Source organism: Zingiber officinale, chromosome 2A (genome assembly GCF_018446385.1).
Source record: "Zingiber officinale cultivar Zhangliang chromosome 2A, Zo_v1.1, whole genome shotgun sequence".
Lineage (NCBI taxonomy): Eukaryota > Viridiplantae > Streptophyta > Magnoliopsida > Zingiberales > Zingiberaceae > Zingiber > Zingiber officinale.
This window is the reverse complement of record NC_055988.1, coordinates 75986563-76010644: the sequence shown is the minus strand read 5'-3', so window position 1 is coordinate 76010644 and position 24082 is coordinate 75986563. Positions and strand designations below refer to the sequence as shown.

At 43.9% G+C, this 24082-nt stretch overlaps 1 protein-coding gene across 1 annotated transcript; it reads right to left on the bottom strand.

Annotated features, from left to right (window-relative positions):
* Positions 1-574: 574 nt before the first annotated feature.
* On the bottom strand, positions 575-937 carry LOC122043710. Its single transcript, XM_042604305.1, has one exon. It carries the CDS (start codon positions 935-937, stop codon positions 575-577), a length of 363 nt encoding a protein of 120 aa, XP_042460239.1.
* Between the last annotated feature and the right edge of the window lie 23145 nt (positions 938-24082).

The window sequence follows — 24082 nt, the reverse complement described above, 5'->3', positions numbered from 1 at the left end:
TAGTGATTATTAATTAAATTCGAGTCATCTCGAAGCATTATCAGCGTTGATAGAACTAGTTGAACTTGAAGGACCAACTATATGTATTGGCCGGAGTGATTGATCTAGATGAGAATATTGAGTTACATAAACCAAATAACTTGGTTGAGGTTCTGGAGTTAATCGAAATATGGATCGATTGGTATAAATAGATTATAAAAATAAGATGAGCCAACTAAATTATTTACTTGTAAATGAGGCAATTTTTTTTTAAAAAACATTTTTTTGGAATAATTTCTTAATAAAAACTAGTGAAGGGAGTAGATAATTTTTAGAACATCCTTATCAATTTTTTTTTATTTAAAATGTATAATTTAAAATAAAAAATTTATTTTATTAAATATAAATATCTATTTTTCATTACACTATATATCATCTTTCTTTTTTTTTTTCTCTTCTTTATAATACTTAGGGAATGGATTTAAAGAAGTATCATTAAAATTTAGGGACTGAATAGAGTAGAATATAATTAGATATGATGATCGTCCTTTTAATAAAAAAGTACCATATTTAAAAAATAATTTGAGTGACTTGTCTAATTGAGCCATGTGACGGGCAAGACATGATCTACCCGACCTAATTGATCAACTTGATCGAGTTGTATCGACTTAGCGGTCGACTCAAGTTTAGGAGGAGCCTCTCCACAAGCGCGCCGGTGGTGTTGGCAGTGGCTGGACAAGGAGCTGGTTGCTAAGCGGAGGCCATGGCCATGGCAGCGACGGTGGTGAACTGGGTACGAGACAGCGGAGGGCGGTGAGCAGCGCTGCCGCGGCCTGCGGCAGTGCAAGGCGCACTTGCAGTCGCGGTGGTACGGCCGCCGGTCGATGCCGGAGAACGAGGCGGAGATGCATCCCTCAAAGATGCGGCGGAGAAACCCCACTGCTGCTCCTGCGGCCATCGCCGCCGCTGATTCTCGCTGGATATGTCTTCCACGATATGCTCTGCTTTCTCGCTTCCAGCTCCATTTGTAGCTACTTCGATTAAATTAATTAATTAATTAGATGGATTGGAAATTTACGCATAGAGATTAACGAAACTTGTGGAGAAACAACATTATTTGGTTCACAATTAATGTAAAATTAATTATGGTTTAACGAATGGAATATATTTATTTAACAACATGCTTAACAATAAACACATCATAATATATATAATTAATTAATTAGATGCATTAGAGGTTTACGCATAAAAATTAACGAAACTTGTGGAGAAACTACATCATTTGGTTAACAATTAATGTAAAATTAATTATGGTTAACGAATGGAATATATTTATTTAACAACATGCTTAACAATATACACATCATAATATCTATAATTAATTAATTAGATGCATTAGAGGTTTACCCATAGAGATTAACGAAACTTGTGGAGAAACTACATCATTTGGTTAACAATTGATATACAACTAATTATGGTTTAACAAATGGAATATATTTATTTTACAGCCTGCTTAAGAATAAAATATTATTTTTTATAATCTAAATATCCAACTCTTAATATCCGACTAATCTTAGAGGTTAATGACTTATCCCATGAACCGCCCACTAGATAAATCTAGAAAAAATAGGTAGGCCACGGAGGGGGCAATGCCACTAGTGATTCAAACTTCACAAGCGTTTGAAAATGCCCTGATGTATTGGAATGATAGGATCTCTAAGTGTTTTCTCAAGAGTCAAGATATCTGTTTATGTAGAAGATAAGGATCGAGCCAAAGATAAATCGACTAGGCTATGACCAACTCAAATCCTGCCGACTGACCAGGGTTCAGTGACCACTCCTGAACGGCTATACCCTGGACCCCCAATCAGACAGGGTTCGATCAACATTCATTTGGGTGACCACTTCCGACCAACAAAGCTCGGTCTTCGAGCGGTTATAACTTGGACCCCCCCCCCCCCCAAGAAAAAACTTGAATGAGGTTTGTTCAACACTCATTGGAGTGACACCATTCTCGATCGACAATACTTGGTCTTCCAGAGCGGTTATTTCCTAGGTCCTCGACCGGCAATGCCCAAGTTGCAACCATTGTTCGTTCCTCCCTAATTAAGAACAGCCCCATTGAGTAGATAACCCATCAATATATAGAAGAGGAAGCGTACTAGTGTTAGCTGTCAATATGTTGAAGACAAAGAGTCGATGACATTAATGGTTATCCTTAACGCATCAATTAATGATGATGCTTAATATCAATTAATGATAATTATTAACATACCAAGAAGATGTAAAGCCAAGAAGAGAAGTAAATGGTCATTAATACAAGGAAAACAAGAAATTGTAGGTAACATAAAAAGGGGAGCAAGCAGAAGGCAAGGGGAGGATTCTAACAAAAAAACGCTTTATTATTCATTAGTTCATATTTTCCTGCATCTTCTCGTTGTTCTGACTTAAGCATCGAAGTGGCAATGCCGGGACATCCTAGCACCATTCTAACTCTTTTCCCTGGTCTTTAGTCTTCTCCTAGTTTTCCAGATGACAGTGATCCCACCTCCTCAAACTCCTCTATACGGTTCCCGCAATAGCAATTCACACGTCCACAACCTTGCTAATCGATCTCCTTTGAAAGTTTTGGCACAGGAATAAATTGGCGACATCTGTGAGAAACTTTATATATACCTAAACCAAGGTGCTCAGATGTCATACACTGGAAGGACCAATAGCATCACTATATCACAATAAGACTTGGATTGAATCATGGTCGCTACGAGAAAGACGTATTAGAGCAACAACAAGTGCAGCAAGTAACTTCCCATGGACCTTCCGCCTCGAAGGGGATTCCTTATGTCCCTTGATCCTGTTCGAGAGTGGGAAGGTGGAAAGCTGGGGATGTGGCGGCTTCGCTGACCGACTGTAGACCTCACTCCACTCTGAAAAATAAGTAATGTCAGTGCCGAGCTAGGGAAGGGGTTCCCGACGTTGGCACTCCGACGCTCAAGTCAGTCACCGGAACTATAGAAGAAGTGGAGCAACAATAGAACTAGCGCAAACGATGAATAACACGTACCTCCACCGATGATGGACCCCTTTTATATAGAGCCCTAGTGGGCGACGTGTACGCTTCTTGAGGCAAGAGCGTGTTCTTCAATATATCCTATGAAAGGACATGTTAGGAAAGTACCTCTGACAGCATACCTTAACAGGGCATGCATATCCCTGACAAGACAGTAGAAGCTTCCATCGTACGATCCATCTGTCGACCATGACTCGTGTCAGCGGAACTATCTCCCAAAAGGATCTCGAGAGATACTTCAGTGGACTCGTTGCTTGGCCGAGCGGGGTACCCGCTCGGCCGAGACTCCGCTCCGTCCATGGACAGGTCCCGCTACTTGGTTGAGCGGGATAGCCACTTAGCCGGGACTCCTTTGCTCTGTCAGCCTTAGTTGCTCTCTCCTGTGGTGATTGTGTAGTAACATGTCCTTCCCCGTTCAGACAAGCTATCCGATCTCCTTTAGCGTCTTGCTACTCTGTACCAAGCGTCAGCTGTCTTACGTATCATCCCGAGCTGGATGGGTGATTCGCTCGGACATGTCTCCTGCCGATCAGGCTCTGCCTGTCCCGACCGGTCGTTGCAATTGTCCTACATTTGACCCTTTGACACCCGGGTGTTGACCATCTTGACTTTGACCTTCACCTTGGCAGTTGACCTCGTGCCAGGTGAACCTCCCTATATCGCTGCATCACAAGCCTCCCCCTCAAGTATAGTCGAAGGAGGCTGCAAGTCTGACTAACTGGATTAATAGAGTCTTCGATGGCTTCCATGTCTTTGCCGTTCGGCTTCGTATTGCCAGCTGGGTTTATAACCACTGTTCAGATCACGCCTCCTAAAGCAGATGGTGTCTCGACCATTCGGCTATGTGATAATCCATTATCTGTGCCTGGTCGAGATGATGAGCGACAACACTTGGCGAATTTTCTCCTTTTCTTGTGCTTCCTCGGCTGAGCGTTTTGACGTCATCCAAATTTCTTGAAGATCGTGAAAATCTCCAATCATTATGGCCGAGCATGCGGCAATACCTTTTAATTAAACCTCATTAATGTCTTCCGTTAGCTGAATGTCACATGTCCCACTTTCTGCCATCGCACATTTAACGTGATAGATGGATATCCGCTGGTGACGTGACATGTACCATTTCAAATTCAACGGTTGGATCTTCTCCTAATTTTTTGCAACCCTGGATTAGACAGCTCAGGTCGGTTGACTGCGAGGCTTATAAACCCCTCATGCGTCACCGTCTTCTTCCTTCCTCATGCTTTCGTCTTCAAGCTTTCTCCACGACGCTTCGCTTCTTCTTTTTCTCTGGCGATCTTTTCTGTAAGCTCCTTCACTTTTTCTCATTTAAATCTATTCGTTGTTCTTCCTTGACCCCTTTTTCGATGGCCAGTTCCTCGCAACCCCCCGTCCATGTCCCTGGGCTCTGGTATACTTCCACTGAGTCCAGGTTTGACGGGGACGATATTGAATGCCTGAAATCCATCTATGAATTTTTATTCAACTACCAAGTTGCCATTCCTTCTACGCACGATTGGCCGCACGAACCACCCCTAGGTTTTTTGTGTTTCTTTAAGGAGCAGTTTATCGCCAGTCTGCGGTTCTCTGTTCATCCGTTTTTCTCAGCTATTTATAAATATTTTCATATTTCTCTTAATCAATTAGTGTTGAACACTTTTCGGCTGCTGTGTGGGGTCGTAATTTTGTTCCACCTGCACGACATTCATTTGACTCCTTGGCTCTTCCATTACTTTTATTATCCAAAACTATCAGAGTTGGGGATCTTTTTGTTCCAAGTCCGACTGGCCTTGGTCTTCTTTGATAAAATGTCATCCTGCAATAAGCATTGGAGGGATCAATACTTCTTTGTTCGCTTTCCTAAGTGGCCAGATTTCTCGACCGGCTGGTAGCTAGAAGTGACGAGCCCACCACTGCTCAGGAAGTACAAAAGACGATCAGACTATCTCCAGATAGCTTCCAGCTTGGCCAGTCAAAAGTATCACATTCATAAGTTACTGCTGGAGGGCATCCTTTACGTGTTCGGCTTGAGTCCGATCCACACGAAGCTTTCGTCCAGCCTAGGTATGCTCTTTCTTTCCTTAGTCTTTGAATCTAACTGATTTTTCTTCATCTTTTGCAACTTGAATTATATTGCGAGCATGTCTGGCAGGCAAGTGCAAGCTGGCGGACGCAGAGATCAACGCTACGGCCATGACCGAGTTGGAGAGTCACAACCTGTAACCGGTTGGCTCCCACGAGGATCCGCTCGGTGACGATGAGGGAACGCAAGCGTTGGGGAGTAGAGGGGGAGCCAGCCGGACGACTGTTAGTGGAGCGGCAGCTACAGCGGACCTTCCGCCAGAACGATCGTCGATAATTCTGATCATGGTGGCATTGGAGTCAGCTACTTCCGGTGAACCCCTACGACATCGCAAGACACATCGCGCGGAAGCGTCCTCCTGTTTTGCCACTTCCGCACTGCACACTCTAGCACGAGGCGGTTCGCAACCATCCTCCGAGCGGGGTGAGACATCTACCCCCACCCACCTCGAACAAGCAGAGGCAGCGTTCCACATGTCCCTTTCATCAGACCGGACACCGTCCTTATCTGGGTTACCTCAAGGGACCATTTGTGCACCATCGGTCGCCTTCATACCACCTCAATCCTTGCCAGAGACCCAAGTGTCCCATATCCGACCAGTTCCCATGTCTCGATCTACGGGCAGGGAAACCTCAGACCCTTTTGGCCCGAGCAGCCAAAGGTAAATAATGGTGATTATCCATTTGCTGACCAACGAGTATCGTAGTTCGGACGACTCGGTGCCCCTCACCCCCGAGCACCAGATAAGGATCACAGGGCCGCTCGCACAAATATGGGCTGATGCCCGGGCCTGTGTGACGATCATCTCTCTAGGGGAGCTCGCTAATAGTTACACTCAGATATCCACTGGGGTATGTACATTGCCTTTGCATTTATTTTTTATCCATTCGGATCTTAAAATTTTCCTGTTGCTATAGTTTTGGGTAGAGAGTCTAGCCATGTGCCACATGCTCGCCTATTTGGAGCATGAAGTCCAACAGCTGCGCACTTCGAGCAGCCAATCAACAACTTCACAGGCGCACATGGAGCAGATAAGTGCCGAGGTGACCCAATTAAAGGCCGATCTACAGAAGAGCTTCGAGCTGCTGGAGGCAGAAAAGGGCAAGAGTGTCGAGCAAGCAGCGTAGTTGGCGAGGCTCAACAAGCAGGCCACCTCCTTCGAAGTGAAGATCCACTCGGTCAACACCAAGAAACTTCGAGCCATCGAGGATTTAGAGATCAAGAACAAAGAAACTTGGGTCCTGGCTTAGAGTATGAAGGAGATGGAGGCCGCCCTAAATGCCGAGTGGGAGGGTCGGCTAGCCGAGCGGTCTGCAGCGAGGGCCTAGTTCGATGCAAAGGATGAGGTGCTGGCCACTCTGAAGGCAAACTTAGAAGCATCTCGATCGACTTTGGAAGTTTATGAAAATGCAGAGTCTAGATGATTCAAGATGCGAAAGCAGGCTTACTTCCGCTCAGACCCCTTCAATGACTGACTCACCGACCGAGCGCTTCACCTCTTCAACCTGGCCATCGATGGGATGCTCAGCCAGGTGAAGGACAGTGGCCATATCCCTGTCACTCTGAGCAACTATGCCATTAGTTAGGACAAGCTGACCGAGTCGCTGCTCGATGATGTGTTGGATTACCTCGAGTGAACTAGACTCTTGTGGAGCTTGCCTCTTTTTTGTACTGCCCTCCTTATCCTATACAAAGTTTGCAAGTGTTAATGTAAGGTCACTCGTTCAGCGTACCTTTTTATTTATTGTTACTCCAACATGTTGCGCCATTTGACGCTTCTTTGTTTAGCTTTTGTTGTAACTGCTTATGCAATCATCGTTGCTATGCTAGAACAGGGTTGCGAGCCACTTATCATTTTGTAGAAATTTTTTTAAGGGTGGCTCCATAGACTATTGATCGGTGACATCACTAATCGCTGATGTCCAAGTGACCACTTCAATGCTGCAGAACGACCTCATTTTACTGAAAGTTGTTACTTCTTGAAGAAACACGTTTCCTGGTCGGCCATATCTCTATCTTATATATTCGTTGTTCTTCATTCGTAGTAGGCTCAGCTTTAGAATGGTCGATCAGCCATTTTTTTGTTGTAATCTCATGTTTAAAGTCACCGCTTGACTATTGACAAAGACCGGGGGGGTTTAACGTCGCCGCTTGATGGTTGAAATGCGTAGACTAGAGTTTAAGGTTGTCGCTCGACTGCTGACGTAGACGAGGGTTTAAGGTCGCCGCTCGACTGCTGACGTAGATGAGGGCTTAAGGTCACCGCTCAACCGTTGATGTAGATGAGGGTTTAAGGTCGCCGCTCGACTGTTGACGTAGAGGAGGGTTTAAGGTTGTCGCTCGACCGTCGGTGAAGACTAGGGTTTATAGTCGCCGCACGACTTTTAACTTGGCCGATTGGCTCAAGAGTCTGGAACACTAGTGATTTTATTCATATTCGTCATGTATACAGAAGATATACATGCACTTATACAGGTACATCTATATTTATTCACGCACCTCTCACCTAGCCCTATAGGGTTGGAGATGTTCATGCTCCATGTTCGCTCGAGCTATCTTCCGTCTTTGTCCTGCAGGTAGTAGGCTCCCAAGCGGAGCTTCTGCACGACCTTGTAAGGTCCCACTTATGGGGCTTCGAGTTTGGTGACGTAGCCGACCAACTTTATTCTCTTCCACACCAGATCACCAACCTGGAAGGACATCGAGATTACCCTCCAATTGTAGTTCTACTTCATCCATCATCGGTACGTCATCAACCGAACGACAACCTTATCTTGTGCCTTGTCCACCAAATTGAGCTCCATAAGTCTTCTCTCGGCATTCCCCTCATCTTAGAGCTGTACCTGATCAGATTTTACTCCGACTTCCATCGGGACTAACACTTCACCTCCGTACACCAGATGAAATAGTGTTACGTCGGTCGCCTCCTTTAGAGTTGTGAGAAGGGCCCACAGGACACTGGGGAGCTCATCGACCTAGCTGCCTCTTGCGTGGTCGAGCCGAGCTCATAGACCTCTAAGGATCTCCTAGTTTGTGACTTTCGCTTGACTGTTGCTCTAGGGGTAAGACATTGAGGTGAAAACTTGCTGAATGTCATAGCCTTCACACCACTCCTTGAACCTTTAACCGGTGAACTGCCTCCTGTTATCTGAGATGAGCTGGCGGGGGATGCTGAACTGGCACAAGATGTTTTGCCAGATGAATTTGATGATCATCTGTTCGGTTATCTTTGCTAACGGCTCGGCTTCCACCCATTTTGAAAAATAATCCATGGCGACAAGCAGGAATCTTCGCTGAGCGGTAGCTATTGGAAACGGTCCTATGACGTTCATGCCTCATTGATCGAACGGGCAAAACACTGTGGATGCCTTCATCTCCTCGGTGGGTCAGTGCAGGATATTATGATATTTTTGGCATGACAGGAAAGTGGCTACTATCCGAGCAGCATCTTCTTGAAGCGTGGGCCAAAAATATATGGTCAAAAGGATCTTCCGGGCTAGTGCTCAGCCGCCCGGATGACTTCCACAGGAGCCTTGATGTACTTCTTGGAGGATGTACTCTATGTCTTCTGATCCAATACACTTGAGAAGTGGCCTTGAGAAAGCTCGCTTATCAAGTTGGTCCCCGATCAACATAATTCATCCGATCCTCTTTTTCAATAGACGAGCTGCTTCTTGAACGGACGGGGTGCCGCCTGATTGGAGGAATTCAATCAATGGTGTCCTCTAGTCGCTTGGGAAGGAGACTCCCTCCATCCGGTCGATGTGTGCCACTAGTGAGGCCTGCTCAATTGGGTATTTATCACGACCGGGGATAATGAACTTGCTAACTTAGCCAGTTCGTCTGCTGCCTGGTTGTCTGCTCGGGGGATCTTTTGTATAATGACTTCTTAGAAATTTGCCTTCATCTTCTCAAATACTTTTGCATATAGCTTGAGTCAGGAGTTGCTTATTTCGAACGTCCCTGATAACTACTGAGCGACTAACTGGAAGTCCGAGTGGATGAGGATTATAGTAGCTCTGACGTGCCGAGCTGCCTGTAGGCCAGCTATCAAGGCTTCGTATTCGGCTTTATTATTCATTGCCCGATAATCTAGCCGAACTGACAGCTGCATCTGGTCCTCTCGGGGAGAAATCAACAAAATGTCAATTCCGCTGCCTTGCTGAGTGGACGAGCTATCAACGTATATTTTCCAAGTTGCATCTGGTTCAATGTTCTGGACCTCTGTGATGAAATCAGCTAAGGCATGGGCTTTAATCGCCATTTGAGATTGATATTGAATGTCGAACACACTGAGCTCGGTCATCCACTTGATCAGACATCCAGACGCCTCTAGGTTTAGACGAACCCTTCCCAGGGCGCTATTGGTCATCATGCTGATTGGATGTGCCAGGAAGTACGGATGGAGTCTCCGAGCGGCCAGCACCAATCCTTATACTAATTTTTCAAGACATGTGTAGCGGGACTCTACATCTTTCAATATATGACTCAAAAAATACATGAGTTGTTGTTCATGGTCATTCTCTTTACCAATGCCGAGCCAACTGCATGCTCGGTGGATGATAGGTAGATTCAGAGCGGCTCGCCAGTGCTCAACTTGGCCAATACAGTAAAGGAGTTGAGGTACTCCTTAAGCTCTTCCGATGCCTTATTGCAATCCGCATCCCATTGGAATTTCGTCGCTCGGCATAGCACCTTGAAGAACGGATGACTTTGGTAAGATGACTTGGAAATAATCCTTGACAGCACGGTGATCTGTCCGATCAGCCGTTAGGCCTCCTTCAAGTTGCAAGGCAGGGGCATGTCTTGTAGCGCCTTCATCTTACTCTAATTCACCTCGATGCCCCATTCGGTGATGATGTATCTGAGGAACCGGCCACTCTTTGCGCCAAACAGATATTTGCTCAGGTTTAGCTTTATCCCACATGCCCTTAAGGTTTGACATGTTTCTTCGATATATGCACAAAGATCAGCAGCTTGGAGAGATTTTATTAATATGTCATCAACATATACCTCCATGTTACGGCTAAGTTGACAGAACACTTTATTCATCAGCCTCTGGTATGTGGCACCAATGCTCTTCAATCGGAACGACATAACGTTGTAGCAATATGTTCCGTTGGCCATGATGAAGATGACCTTCTCTTGATCTTCTAGGGCGAGCGACACTTGGTGGTATCCTTAGTACGCGTCGAGCATATAGATCAGCTCGCAGCCTATCATAGAGTCCACTATCTGACCGATCCTCGGCAATGAATAGAAATCCTTCGGGCATGCTTTATTCAAGTTGCATAAGTCGATGCAGACCCTCCACTTGTTGCCCAGCTTAGAGACCAACATGACATTAGAGAGTTAGCTCAGGAATTGGACTTCTTGGATGTGTCTGGTCTCTAGCAATTTTTTGATCTCCGCCCAGATGATCAGGTTCTGCTCTATGCTGAAGTCCCTCTTTTTCTACTTAACGGGCCTAGTGTCTGGTCGGACGTGAAGCTCGTGTTGAGCCACGTTCGGCTAAATCCCATGGAGCTTATGTGTTGACCAGGCGAACACGTTGTGATATTGTCTGAGGTAGGTGACCAGTTCTGCCTTCTTCTCGCTTTCCAGGTTAGCGGCGACAAAGGTAGTTACTTCCAACCAGCTTGGGTGAATCTGCACCTCCTCCTTTTCATCATAGACCAGCGTAGGAAGTTTCTCTGTGATAGTGTTCACCTCCAAGCGCGGGTTCTTCCGAGCGGCCCTTGCTTTGGATTTGACCATCTTGACGTAGCATCATCGAGCGACCAACTGGTCGCCTTTGACTTCGCACACCTTGTCGTCCATCGGAAATTTGATCTTCTGGCAGAAAGTGGACACCATCGCTCAGAACTCATTGAGTGCTAGTCGGCCCAATATGATGTTGTAGGCTTACGACGCGTCCACCATAATGAAATTTATGGTTCTTGTCCTCTTTAGTGACTCCTCCCCGAGCGAGACGGCCAGGCGGACTTGGCCAATCGGCAACACTTCATTGCCTGTGAATATGTAGAGTGGAGTCATCATGGGCAGTAAATCACTCAGGTCGATTTACAACTGATCAAACATCTTCTTGAATATAATATTCATCGAGCTCCCTGTGTCAATAAAGGTTCAATGAATAACATAGTTAGCGATTACCGCTCAGATGATCATCGCGTCGTCATGAGGGATCTCCACTACCTCTAAATCTTTTAAGCCAAAATTAATCTCGGGTCCTTCGACCTTCTCCTTGCTGCAGCCAATGACATGGATCTCGAGTCGCCGAGCATGCGATTTCCTCTCCCGGTTGGAATTACTACCGGTTAGCCCACTAGCGATCATTCCTATTTCTCTTCAAGAGGTGTTACTCCTGTTCTCCTCCTCACAAGCTGAAGGTCTGCTCTGCTTAGCAGAGGCTCGATCATGGCTCTGGTTATGCCCCCTTTGAGATTGATGAGGGCATGGTTCGGCCACCATCCTTTCTTCCTCCCTTTGCCCGGCTGATCAACATCTGTGCCGCCTATCAGGAGATGGGGATCGACAAAGATATCCCCATGAAGTTGGCCTGCTAGCTATTGGCGTCAGGTTGTAGCAATCCTGTGTGTTGTGTATCGCTGACTGGTGGAAGGAACATAACATTGGTGCCCACACTTTGCCTTTTACAGTCTTTGGGCGATCGACCTCCACATGCTGCACGACTGCGTCTTGGGCTCATTGTGTGGCTGCGCTCCCTCCAATCGAGGCCCCTTGGGAGGTTGACGGCTATTTTACGAACACCGCTGAGGCACTACTGTGGGTTCGATCGGCACGTCCCTTCTTTTGGCCGCTTGAGCTTCTTCCACGTTTATGTACTCTGTCACCTTCCTTTGTAAGTGGTTGAAGTCCCTCGGTAACTTCCAAATGACCGATTGGAAGAACTCTCCTTCAATGAGCCCCTGGGTGAAGGAGTGCACCAATATATCTGAGGAGATTGCTGGGATATCCATTGCCACCTGATTGAAGCGCTAGATGTAGGCCTTCAATGCTTCCCTGAGCCCTTGCTTCAGTGAGAACAAGTTTATGCTCGTCTTCTGGTAGCGATGGCTGCTGACGAAGTGGTGTAGGAACATCGCTCGGAAGTTCTTGAAGCTGTGAATGGAGCCGATCGATAGTCTTTTGAACCAACGTTGTGCCGATCCAGAGAGGGTGGTGAGAAAGACCCAACACTTCACTCCATTGGTGTACTGATGAAGTGTGGGTGTGTTGTCAAATTTGGCCAAGTGGTCATCCGGGTCGGTAGTTCCGTTATACTCTCCGATCATCAGTGATGTATAGTGCCGGGGCAGAAGGTCGTTCAAAATCTCTTGCGAAAATTATTGATTTATTCACTCAGGCGAATCATCATTCCTTGGTGTCTTCCCTTTCCTTGCATCTCAAATGGGTGCATCATCTAAGGAAGACTCCTGATCCTTGTCCGCTCAGCCCCATTCCTTCAATGGGGTCCTGAACAGCGCTCGGTAGAAGGGGATCGGCGTATTGGGCGCTTCCCCATACTTGCCGGCCGGCTTCTTGTTATTCCCTTGAGCAGATATTTGGTCCGCTTGGTCTCCGTGTTCAGCCGGTCGGCTAGCGATTGATGTTGTGGGTTCCTGCGCTTGGCGCTCGGCCAGCGTCTGTTGTTGTTGCTACTCTACTATTTTTGCCACTCGAGCTTGTATCAGCATGTTGAGCTCCTCTTGTGTTAGTGTCACCGTGGTGAATTGTCTAGCACCCTCCATCTTCTCGTTCAAATGCAGGTTACGTTACCACTGGCTTCCTATGGTCTCTATTTGCTCATTAAATGACCTAAAAATGGTATTTTTACATTATTTGACAAGCATTCAGAGATACCACAAGATATCATTGAACTTATTCGCCGTCAAACAAAAGCTTAAGGAAACTTTGAAAGATTATATTCAACACTTTGATCAGATGGTTCAAGATATTCCTCCAACAACTTCTGAGATATTGATGAGTGCTTTTTTACAAGGTTTAACACAGGGAGACTACTTTAGGTCCTTGGTAAGAAAATCCCCAACTAGTTTGATGACCTACTTGGCCGGTCGGTCAAATATGTGAATGTGGAGGAAGTTCAATTTTCTCAAAAAAAAGATCTCAGAGTTACAGATGCTCCCATCCCTTACTTGGAGTGGAAGGCGCCTCCTCTTCCCTTCCGAGTCAATGAGTCTCATCCAAATTATCATCCACTAAGGGATCATTGAGGAGAAAAGACGATTCAACTGGTGGGAATAGATGCTTAGCCATACCATGGTTCTAGCCAATGACTCCCCAAGATGGGAGAACATTTTTGTATTTATCACCAATCCAAGGGGTTATTCGACGGAAGAATGTTATGGTTATTCTAACTATCTTCGGAGGACAACCGATCAACGTGAGCTTAGGAGAAGACACTATTCTTCCAAGCCTTATCATCTCTCTACCTCATGACTGGACCATCCCAAGGACGAAGATCACCGACCAAATCGGAAGCCTTAGCTACCTCCCAAGCGACATTGAGAGGCATCAATGCCCCGAAAAGAGAAAGACAAAGGTAAAGAGAGACAAAATTAGAGGCACCGCCCAAGGGAACTATTAGTATGATCTTTGGAAAACCTACCGATGGAGATTCAAACCGAGCCTACAAAATGCACATTCACCGACTGGAAAATTATGTAGTAGAGATCGGTCGGGAGTGGAAAGATGGCCCTTCTATAGGCTTCTGCCCGAAAGACTTGAAGGGAGTTGAGGCCCCTCACGAAGATGTCCTGGTAATTTAAGCTTTGATTGCTAATTATAATGTGCAAGGAGTCTTTATAGATATAGGCAGTTCAGTCAACATCATCTTCAAGACAACTCTTGATCAAATGCAAAAAGACAAGGAAGAACTACGACCCATCGCTACTCCATTATTCGATTTCACAGGCCACCAATTATAGCCACTTGAGCAACTCTTTCTCTCTCTCACTTGGAGAGGAACCTCTGTAGAGCACTAGGCACATGTATTTTATAGTGGTGGACACTTCTTCCTCCTATAATGCTATATTGGAAAAATTGGCGTTAAATGTCTTCCAGGCAGTAGTCTCTACGTTTTATCAGAAAATCAAGTTCCTTATGGGTGACTAGGTCGGAAAGTCAAATGAGATCAGCTGGCTTCTCAAAAGTATTACGTGGATTTTGTCCGTATTAACTCTCGCAAAAATTAAGAGGTTCAAAATTCTCTTCAAGTCGCACTAGAGGCTCCCCTCTCCCGAAGGGGAAATATGAGAAATTCTAATGAGAGAAGGAAAAATAGGAGGACGTCTAGATCCATCCCGAGCGAGAAAATAGAACCACTCAGGTAGCTGTAGACCTTCATCCAAACTTGAAACAAAGATTGATGGCTTGCCTTTTTGACTAATTATGACATTTTCGCTTAGTCAACCAAAGAGATCAATGGCATCTCTCCTGACCTGATGATGCATCGACTCAATGTATACCTAGATTCCATGCCAGTCAAACAAAAGAAGAGATATTTTGGGTAGAGAAAAATTAGATAATCCGAGCAGAAGTTACCCAACTCTTAGAAGTTGGTCACATTTGGGAGGTACAATTTCCAACATGGCTCACCAACATAGTTCTAGTTTCCAAGCTAGGAGGAAAATGACAGGTATGTATCGATTTTAGGGATCTCAACAGGACTTACCCAAAAGACTATTACCCCCTCACATGGATTGACCATATGGTGGATTCTACCTTTGGGTGTGAATTTATCTATATGTTGGATGCTTACCAGGACTATCACCAAGTCCCTTTGGCTCAGGATGGCCAGGAAAATGTTAGTTTTATCACCTCGGATGAGACTTTTTATTATAATATTATGTCATTCAGCCTAAAAAATACAAGAACTACTTATCAACGGATGATGGATTGGATATTCCGATACTAAATCAGGAGAAATGTTGAAGTCTATGTTGATGATATTCTTATCAAGACCGGATAAGCAAGAGATTTAATCACCGATATAGAAGAAACTTTTAGCTCCCTAAGAAAGTACGGGCTCAAACTGAACTCGAATAAATGTCTCTTCAGCTTGAAAAGTAGACGTTTCCTTAGGTATATGGTGACCGAGCGAGGGATTGCGGTTAACCTGAAGAAAGTCCAAGCAATTGTACAAATGTCCTCTCCTCACAATCTTTGGGAAGCACAAAGATTGGTCGGTCACATCACAACACTCTCTAGATTCATCTCCAAGTCAAAAGAGTGGAGTCTCCCATTCTTTAAAGTGCTCAGTAAAACTTTTAAATTTAAATGGAATGAAAGATAAGATCAAGCCTTTATTGAACTCAAAGAGTATCTGTTTGGACTGCCTATCCTCTTCAAGCCGGTGATGGGAGAAAACTATTGTTATATTTATTAACAGCCAACTAGGCTGTCGGCTCGACCTTATTACGAAAAGAAGGTAACATCCAATACCCCATCTATTTCTTCAGTTATTTATTGAAAGATACAAAAAGTCAATACTCTACTTTGGAAAATTTCACCTTCGGGTTAGTCTTAACCGCCCGATGGTTAAGACCCTATTTTCTGTCTTATTCGATCATAGTCCTCATAAAAAATCCATTGGGACGCATGTTAACCAACCCAGAGGCTTTTAAGCGGCTGGTTAAGTGGACCATAGAATTTAGTGAATACAACATTCAATATCAACCCCAAATCCTTGGAAGATTTTATAACAGAAACCACCAAGCCTGACTCAGAAGGTACGTGGAAAGTATATGTGAATGGTTCTTTCACCAAACATGCTAGCGGTGTTGGGATATTATTGATCTCTCTTTAGTAAGACATTCTACAGCTATCTATTCAGCTTAATTTTCAAGCTTCGAATAATAAGGCAGAATATGAAACCTTAATAGCTAGTATGCAGGTGGCTAAATGAGTAGGCGCTTCTAAAGTCATTGTTCACTCAGATTTTCAGCTGGCTTTTTAATAAATAGAAGAGGACTTTGAAATTAAGAATAATTGGCTACAAAACTATACAGAAGTTTTCACCTGACTAAGAGCAGATTTTCAAAAAGTAATCCTGCAGAAGATACTCTTATCGGACAACTCAAAAGTTGATGAACTAATCAAAATGGCAAGTACTTTTGCCACTTGGACTCTAGACGACTTAATATCTCAGATAATGTTCATTGCTCATCTCGACCAGGAGCTCGGTCGGGAAGAGCTCAATGACTCGAGGACTCCCATTATCTCTTTTCTCTAGAGTAGTATTTTACCTACCGATTCAGATCAGGTTTTGTTCTTAAAAAGAAGGACCCTCTGGTTCACCCTTCTTGGTGATCATTTGTACCATAGGGCATTCTCTCGCCCCCTCCTGAAATGTCTCGTGCCCAAGAATACTAAGTATGTCTTGAGAGAAATTCACGAAGGCATTTGTGGCAATCATATGTATTTGCAACAATCATATTGGAGGATGAACGCTCGCTAACAAAGTGTTGATGGTAGGTTATTTTTGGCCAACCTTACAAGTTGATGAGGCAAAATTTGTGGAAGTGTGTGAGCATTACCAAAAACATAAACATCTTTTCCACCACTCGATCGAGCTCCTCAAAATGTCCACCATCTCATGTCCCTTCGATCAATGGGAATAGATATAGAAGGGTCCTTCTCAACAGGACCATAACAGAAGAAGTTTCTCCTAGTTATTGTTGACTACTTTTCCAAATGGGTCAAAGCTGAGGTTCTAGCCTAGATAACTGAAGAAGCGGTAATAAAAGTTTTGTGGCAAGACATCGTCTGCTAGTTCGAAATACTGCACAAGTTGGTGTCCGATAACGGGCGATAATTTCAAAGCCGCAAACTCAGAGAATGATGTGAGGGACTAGGTATTCAACAAACTTTCACATTAGTTGCTTACCCTTAAAGTAATGGATAGAAAGAAGTTGTTAACCGGGAGATTATCTAGGGCCTCAAAATTAAATTAGACTATGTGCAGGGCAGCTAGGTGGAGGAGCTTCCGTGCATTCCATGGATATATCAGACTACCCCAAGGGAGAGTATCAGTCAAACCCCATTTCACTTAGTATATGGGGGCGAAGTAGTTGTCCTGGTTAAAATTGGAGAAGAATCTGTTTGACAACATATTTATAAGAAAGAAAACAATACTCAAAATTGACTCTTAGATCTTGATCTCGTGATCGAAGTCAGGGACAAAGCTGCTACTTGGTTGATTGCATATAGGCAGCGGATGAGGCAAGTGTATAAAAAAAAAGTTATTCCCTGATCATTTCATATATGTGATATCATATGGCGAAAGATCAAACTAGTCGGAGGCGTCAATAAACTTGAACCACAATGGGGAGGTCCCCACCGAGTTTGCAGCACGCTATAAATAGGAAGCTACTATCTCCAAGATCAGAATGAAAAGAGGTTGGATCGACCATGGAGTGCCACCCATCTACAACCTTACATGACCTAATGAGTATCCTTAGCTTCTGTTCATCTTTTGTTAATTCACAGTTGTCTTATGAGACACTTTTATAATAAAACACTAAGATTAAAGTCAAACTCGGATGAGCGGTGGCTAATAAAGCGCCGACATTCTCTTAAGAGCTTAACCTCCTCGAGCGGGAGCTAACAAAGTACTGACATCCTTTAAGGGGCTCAACCTTCCCAAGCGGAAGCTAAGAAAGCGCTGACGTCCTCTTAAGGGCTCAAGCTCCCCAAGTGAGAGCTAACAAAGTGTCGATGCCCTCTGAGGGGCTCAACCCCTAAGCTCCATGAATGGGAACTAACAAAGGACCAAAGTATTCTTAGCAGTTCAAACAAAACTCATGTTTTCTTAGAAGCTATAAGATCTATTGGGACTCAGTTAGACTCTCCCCATGCGTATGAACAATATGACCACTACGCAAGCGTAAAGGTGAGCCTACTTCCAAGAATGAGGCCTCTCGGCCATTTACAAAACCCCCCCCCAAAAATGTAAAGTCGCCAGGCCATTTACAAAGTTATCTATAGAAATATTTCTTCAATTATCTGCCTTCTTCGAGGTGAGAAGGTCCTCCCATACTTTTTGTAGGTCAAGGAAGTCAAGGAAAGTATCGGGCAACAACTGTCCAGCCTGGATGATCTACTGGATGGTGCCTTCAAAACCTCGCCATATCCTTTTCCATACTTGGGCACCCATCAGGTTGACGTATTCCTAAGTTTGAAGGAAATGCACTTTGAAATTTGAGTGTCGTTCTTCCTCTATAGGCTTATAAGTCGCCAGCTTAGTCTTAATATGTTCTAATTGAACAGTAATTTTTCCTCGACTCTAAATAACCTTGTTACCCTGCTCTTTTAGCATCTCAGTGCCCTCTATTGCCTGAGTCAACTGCTCCTATAGGTCAACTGTTAATTTTCCCAGGTCTGTGATTTGCTCCTCTTGGCAATTGATTCATGACTCCTACACCTCCACCCGAGCAGTTAAGTGATCTTGTTCTGCCTCTAGCAGTGCAAGCCTCATTTGCAAGAGCTCTTCTAGCTCAGTTTCCATAGACTTAACATTAGTCAAAGCTGCTTCTAGTTCTTCTCTCAGACGAGCTGATAAATTCACCTGTAATTGAAATTCTTCTCGGGATCGGGCTACTTCAGCTTTTTCCTCTTATAACTCTTGGGAGGGTGTGGCCAGTTGTATCTCCAAGTCTTCTATCCTATTGTCTAGTAACCTGATCTACTTTTTTAGTTGGGGCACTCGGTTGTTAACTTCTAGGTCTTCCAATCACAAATACCAGACAATCACATTAGCTCCAAGATAATAAAATAGTATATTGACTCTCAGATTCAATTAGGTACCTTGATTATGGAGGCATTCACTCGGTCACTAATCTAGAACATGTTCAAGCCTTTTAGCTTCTTAGCATACTCGCCTTCCTTTATTAGAGCTAGTAGGTTGGACCAACATTGATTCTCCACTTCTTAGTGGGACCTGGGTGGTACCCCTATTGTAGTGGTGACTAGTTGTGCTTATGACGGGGGCATAGTTGACATGGTTGATGTTTCTTATTGTACCCTTGATCAACATATTCAGCATATGTGAGCCTGACCGTTGGGGACTGGAGTGTCTCGGGGACCTCCCCTTGCCCACAAGCAAATTCTGAAATACCACCTGGGGGAATGATTGGCGCATCCGCCCTATCGAAATGAGCCAAGTGTTTATGCTTCTTTTGTAGGGCATCAACTTAAGTGGTAGGGGCTGGAGGTGTCTCTTGAATATCTTTAGTTATCTCCTTGATTGGTGATAGGGGTCTGGTTGATCGGTGAGGGATTTTTGTCGCCATGTCCATCTGGGAGGGAGAGTGTCGTGTCACCTCCTGGGGTTCAATTGGGCAATTAGAAACCACCAAGGAATCTCCTCCGACTTCCTTCACCTAACTGGATGACTCCTTGAAGCCCATGCCCATCAAGGGTTGAGGAGGAGGCGGTTCAGATCCACTCTTTGCTCCATTTGGGGCATCTTTAGAAACCTCTGGTGTTAGAGGGCCTGTAAATTTGTCAGATCCCACTTCATTTGCTTGCTCATCGAAATATTCAGCATAGTGTCATCTGCATTAAAGAAAAAACATAAGTTAATCTTTACATACAAAGAAGGAAGTATGAAACTTACCGAGTGACATCTCCATATTAGTGGCATTCGGGCTTAGTCAAGCTCGGTATATCAAGCCCTCATTCTTGGCTATCTTGGTTGCATTAAAGCACATGTTGGTGCAAGGAGAACCAAATGATCAAACCTGAGTTTTGATATTAGAAAATGGTTCAAAGTTAAGTCTTATTATTATACTGTAAGTTTGACCAAGTGTGTAGAAAAATCCTAAGTGATCTTAGGCAAGGTAAAAGTCCTAGTTGAGGTTAGGCAAAGAAGTCCTAGTGGGCACTAGGCAGGTGGAAAGTCCTAGTTGCGGCTAGGCGAGGAAGTTTTTGTTGGAACCTCAGGTTGTTTTGATGTGATCAAACAAGTTATGTTAGGTCCTGTGGTGTTTTGATCCTATGTCCAAGTGCACAGGAACTTAAGAGCACAGGAAGTCGAGCGGAAGACGCAACTAGCGAGAATGATGACACGGGAGAGAGAGTCGACGAGCTTGGTGCATCTGAGGGACGAGGTGCTACGGAAGAATACACCGGCGGACGAGAAGCGGGTGTGCTGTATTTCCAAGGGACGAGAAGCCAGAGCAAAAGATTGCTTGAGGAGCAAGAGACGCATCCAGCGAGAAGGTCGGCACGGGAGAGAGCCGACGGGCTTGGTGCGTCTGAGGGACGAAGAGCTGCTGATGAGTACACTGGCAGATGAGAAGGAAGCACATGATGATTCTGAGGGACAAGAAGCTGGAGTGGAAGCCTGCTCAAGAAGGCCGAAAGTTGGGTTCAGGTGAGCCATATTCCGGATAGTTGAGATCACCCAAGCAAGCGAAGCTGGAGCGGAAGACCCGAACCAAGATGAGCTGAACCAGAGTAGAGGGCATTGAAAAAGTCAATGAGGTTAACTTTAAGGGTCCGGGCGCCCAGACCCATTCCGGGCGCCCGGAACCCTTCCGGACGCCCGGAACCCTTTCGGCCGCTCGGAACCCTTCCACCCGCCCGGAACCCTTCTGGCCGCCCGGAATCCTTTCGGACGCCCAGAACTGAGTTTTATCCACGGTCGACGTGGATGTTGACCGTTGCGAAGGAGATAAAGTTTTATCCTCTTCCAGGCGCCTGGAACCCTTCCGGACGCCCCGACCAATGCTATAAATACAGTCTTGGTCTACAAGCTTTACAACAATAAGCATTGTAAAACAACACTTGTGTGTTCTTCATTGTTAGTTTAGCTTCTCATTTTCTGTGCTGTCACTACTGTAAGAGGCTTCTCCACCTGAAGGAGATCGTTAGAGCATTAACTTCCTTAGATTAACAACCTTCCCGGTTATAACCAAGTAAAAATTGTGAGGCTCGTCCTTTAGTTCATTTCTTTAATTATTTATGCAAGTGTTATTTTAAAGTCTGAGAAGGGTATCTCTTTTATCTTGTGCAGGGTTATTCAACCCCCCTTCTAGCTGGCCAACCGGGGTCCAACAAGTGGTATCAGAGCTAGGACGCCTGGTGTTGACCTTTTTGCATGTCACAAGGCACCCAAATTAATAAAGATTGAAACTCATTAAAATTAAGACAAGTGTTGTAGTAACGAGTCCCAAGTCGTATTTTCCCAAGGATAACTAGTGAGTTGTGTGAATACTCTAAATTCGATTCAAATTAAATTCTTACATTGAATTATACCTCTAATGCATCATTGATCCAAATGATTTAATCCCTATCTCAACAATTCACAACACAGTAACCATTACATTCAAAATCTCATCACAATTGTAAGAACCGAGCCTAACCTTTTATCACCATTACAATCAAGTTTAAAACTCAACTCAATCACCAAGTCTTATATACTCAATCACAATTAACAATTAAAGTATCCTACAATTAAACTTCATTACACTCACAACTAACCTAATGAATAGAACTAAAAGTTCTCTGAAATTCTTGAATTGCAACTCAACAACCTTGTTATAATCAGAACACCTAATTCAAATCAAAGTCTAAATTGCAACTAAGTTAGTAGCTAAACATGGTTTGGATTGCAAACGTTCAAATGAAAATAAACTTGCAAATAAGAAATAAGAAATCAGAAACAGAGTTTGCATATAAAAACTGAACTCAAACAAAATGTAATGGCAAGAAAATAAATCAGATCATTAGATCTGAGCATATTCATGAGAATTCCAAAATAAAATGCAAGAAAGGTAAACAAGAAAACGTTCCTCATCCATAGATCCTTGCCGCAATCTTCTTCTCCCTGCTATCACTACAGAATTGCCTCTGAGAACACCCTTCGGCCAATTGGCTTGAATCTCGAACTACCAGCTAATCCAGCCGACTCCTCACAGCCTTAGGAAACACCCTCGAACTCACAATCGGTTGGAGTTTACAATGCACGAAGAAACATCACTAAGTTCTGGAATTTGCGGACACCAATTGATTGATCAGATCAATGTCGGAGTTGCTGATGGGATAGAGAAACGGGAGTGTGATCGGAGCTTCTGGGAACCACCCTCCAGAACTCTAGTGGCTAATGAAGATCGCAGATAAGGGGAATGCCTCTCGAATCTAAATCGAGGAACTAGAATCAGAAATCAAACACGCAGATTGGGGAATAGCCTCTTCCACTCTCTATACCCTCGGATGATGATCGCCGGAGCTCAGGAATCGTCGCCGGTGAATAATACTATCATCTGGATCTAGAATGAAGGACAGGAACTGCGGCCATCACGCGAAGAAGAAGAAGCTACAGTGGAAAATCGCGAATGGCCAAGCCTAAGCACTGTAGCTTCTCGCGAGGCTTTTATATCCTTTTTAAATCTGATCGGACGGTCTACAAGCTTCGAGTCTTGATCAACGGTGGAAAACATCTCAGATCTGGATCAAAACTTTTGAATTTTCATCTACGGCTGAGATCTACTCCTCATTAGGTTAGATGAGTCGGATCTTCAATGGATGACTCAGATCTACTTGATTTTCAATGGACGACAACGATTATTCTAGAGCTCGATCACCTCGTTTAGCCCTAGATTTGAACCCAAATGTGGTCTGATTTGATCGGGTCCATGACCCTTTTGATGCCTACAAAATAACAATTAAATATTAGCATCAAATATCATGATAATAGGCTAATTTACAATTAAGTCCAAGATCACATGCAATTATGAAATATGATGTAAATGTGAGATTAAACTATGAATAAACCATTAAAAACATGCATTATGAATTAAAATAATGTAGCAAAATCATGGTTATTTTAAAGTGAGCCTCGTGCTTTAGTTCATTTCTTTAATTATTTATGCAAGTGTTATTTTAAAGTCCGAGAAGGATATCTCTTTTATCTTGTGCAGGGCTATTCAACCCCTCTTCTAGCTGGCCAACCGGGGTCCAACAAGTGGTATCAGAGCTAGGATGTCTCAGAAGAACTAACCGCCGACTGAAGCAATGAGATGGTCGGAGTTAACATCTATCCACCAACGTTCGACGGGGAGTTCACATTTTGGAAGCGAAGAATGGAGGTATTTCTTAAAATAAATTTTATTATTTTACTAATAATGAAATATGGTTATAAAGCACTAAAGAATACGAATGGAGAAGAAATTGAAAAATGCCTCTGGACCAAAAAGCAACGCGACGATTTCATGTCAAACGGTAAGCTGAATATCATCTCATAAGTGTACTACCGGTAGAGGATCTCGACAGAATCGACAACTACCAAAGTGCAAAAGAACTCTGGGAAAAGTTCTTGAAGCTTCACGAAAAATCGATTGAAGTTGAATCCGACTCCTCGATGGACACCGAGTCGTCGTCAGAAGAATTCGAGACCGAAGAAATTGCCGGGACAACCCTTATAGCCGAATTCCTTCCCGAGGATACAGAAAACTCATCCCAAATGAGCATCGATGAAGGGGGAGAGTCTTTGGAAGAAAGCAGCTCAACAGGGGGAGCATCAGAAATTGACAAGGTAAGTCAGGTACGGTCTTTACCACCTGACCAAATGTTTAAATTTGTTAAATTATTAACTAAAGATGGCTGCATGCTGAAAAAAAAAAAGTTAAAATTATTTTTAGATAAATCTTGTCTGTTAGAAGATTTTAAAAGATTAGAATTAGAAAATGATAAATTAAAATTAGAAAATGATAAATTAAAATTAGAAAATGATAATTTAAAAAATATAAGTAGATATTTTAAAAAATCATGCATGCTCAAATAATCATCATATTAGAAAATTTTATGGATTAAATTGGTACCTTAGATACCATAAGGGACAAATTAGAAACATTTCAAAGAAATATGCCCCAAAAAAATTTCTAATTAATCCAGTTGGCTGGAACCTATATTGGGTTCCAAAGTCTTAT

Coding starts and splice junctions, on each gene's coding strand:
- LOC122043710 (XM_042604305.1), bottom strand. CDS start 937: ATGGCCGCAGGAGCAGCAGTGGGGTTTCTCCGCCGCATCTTTGAGGGA.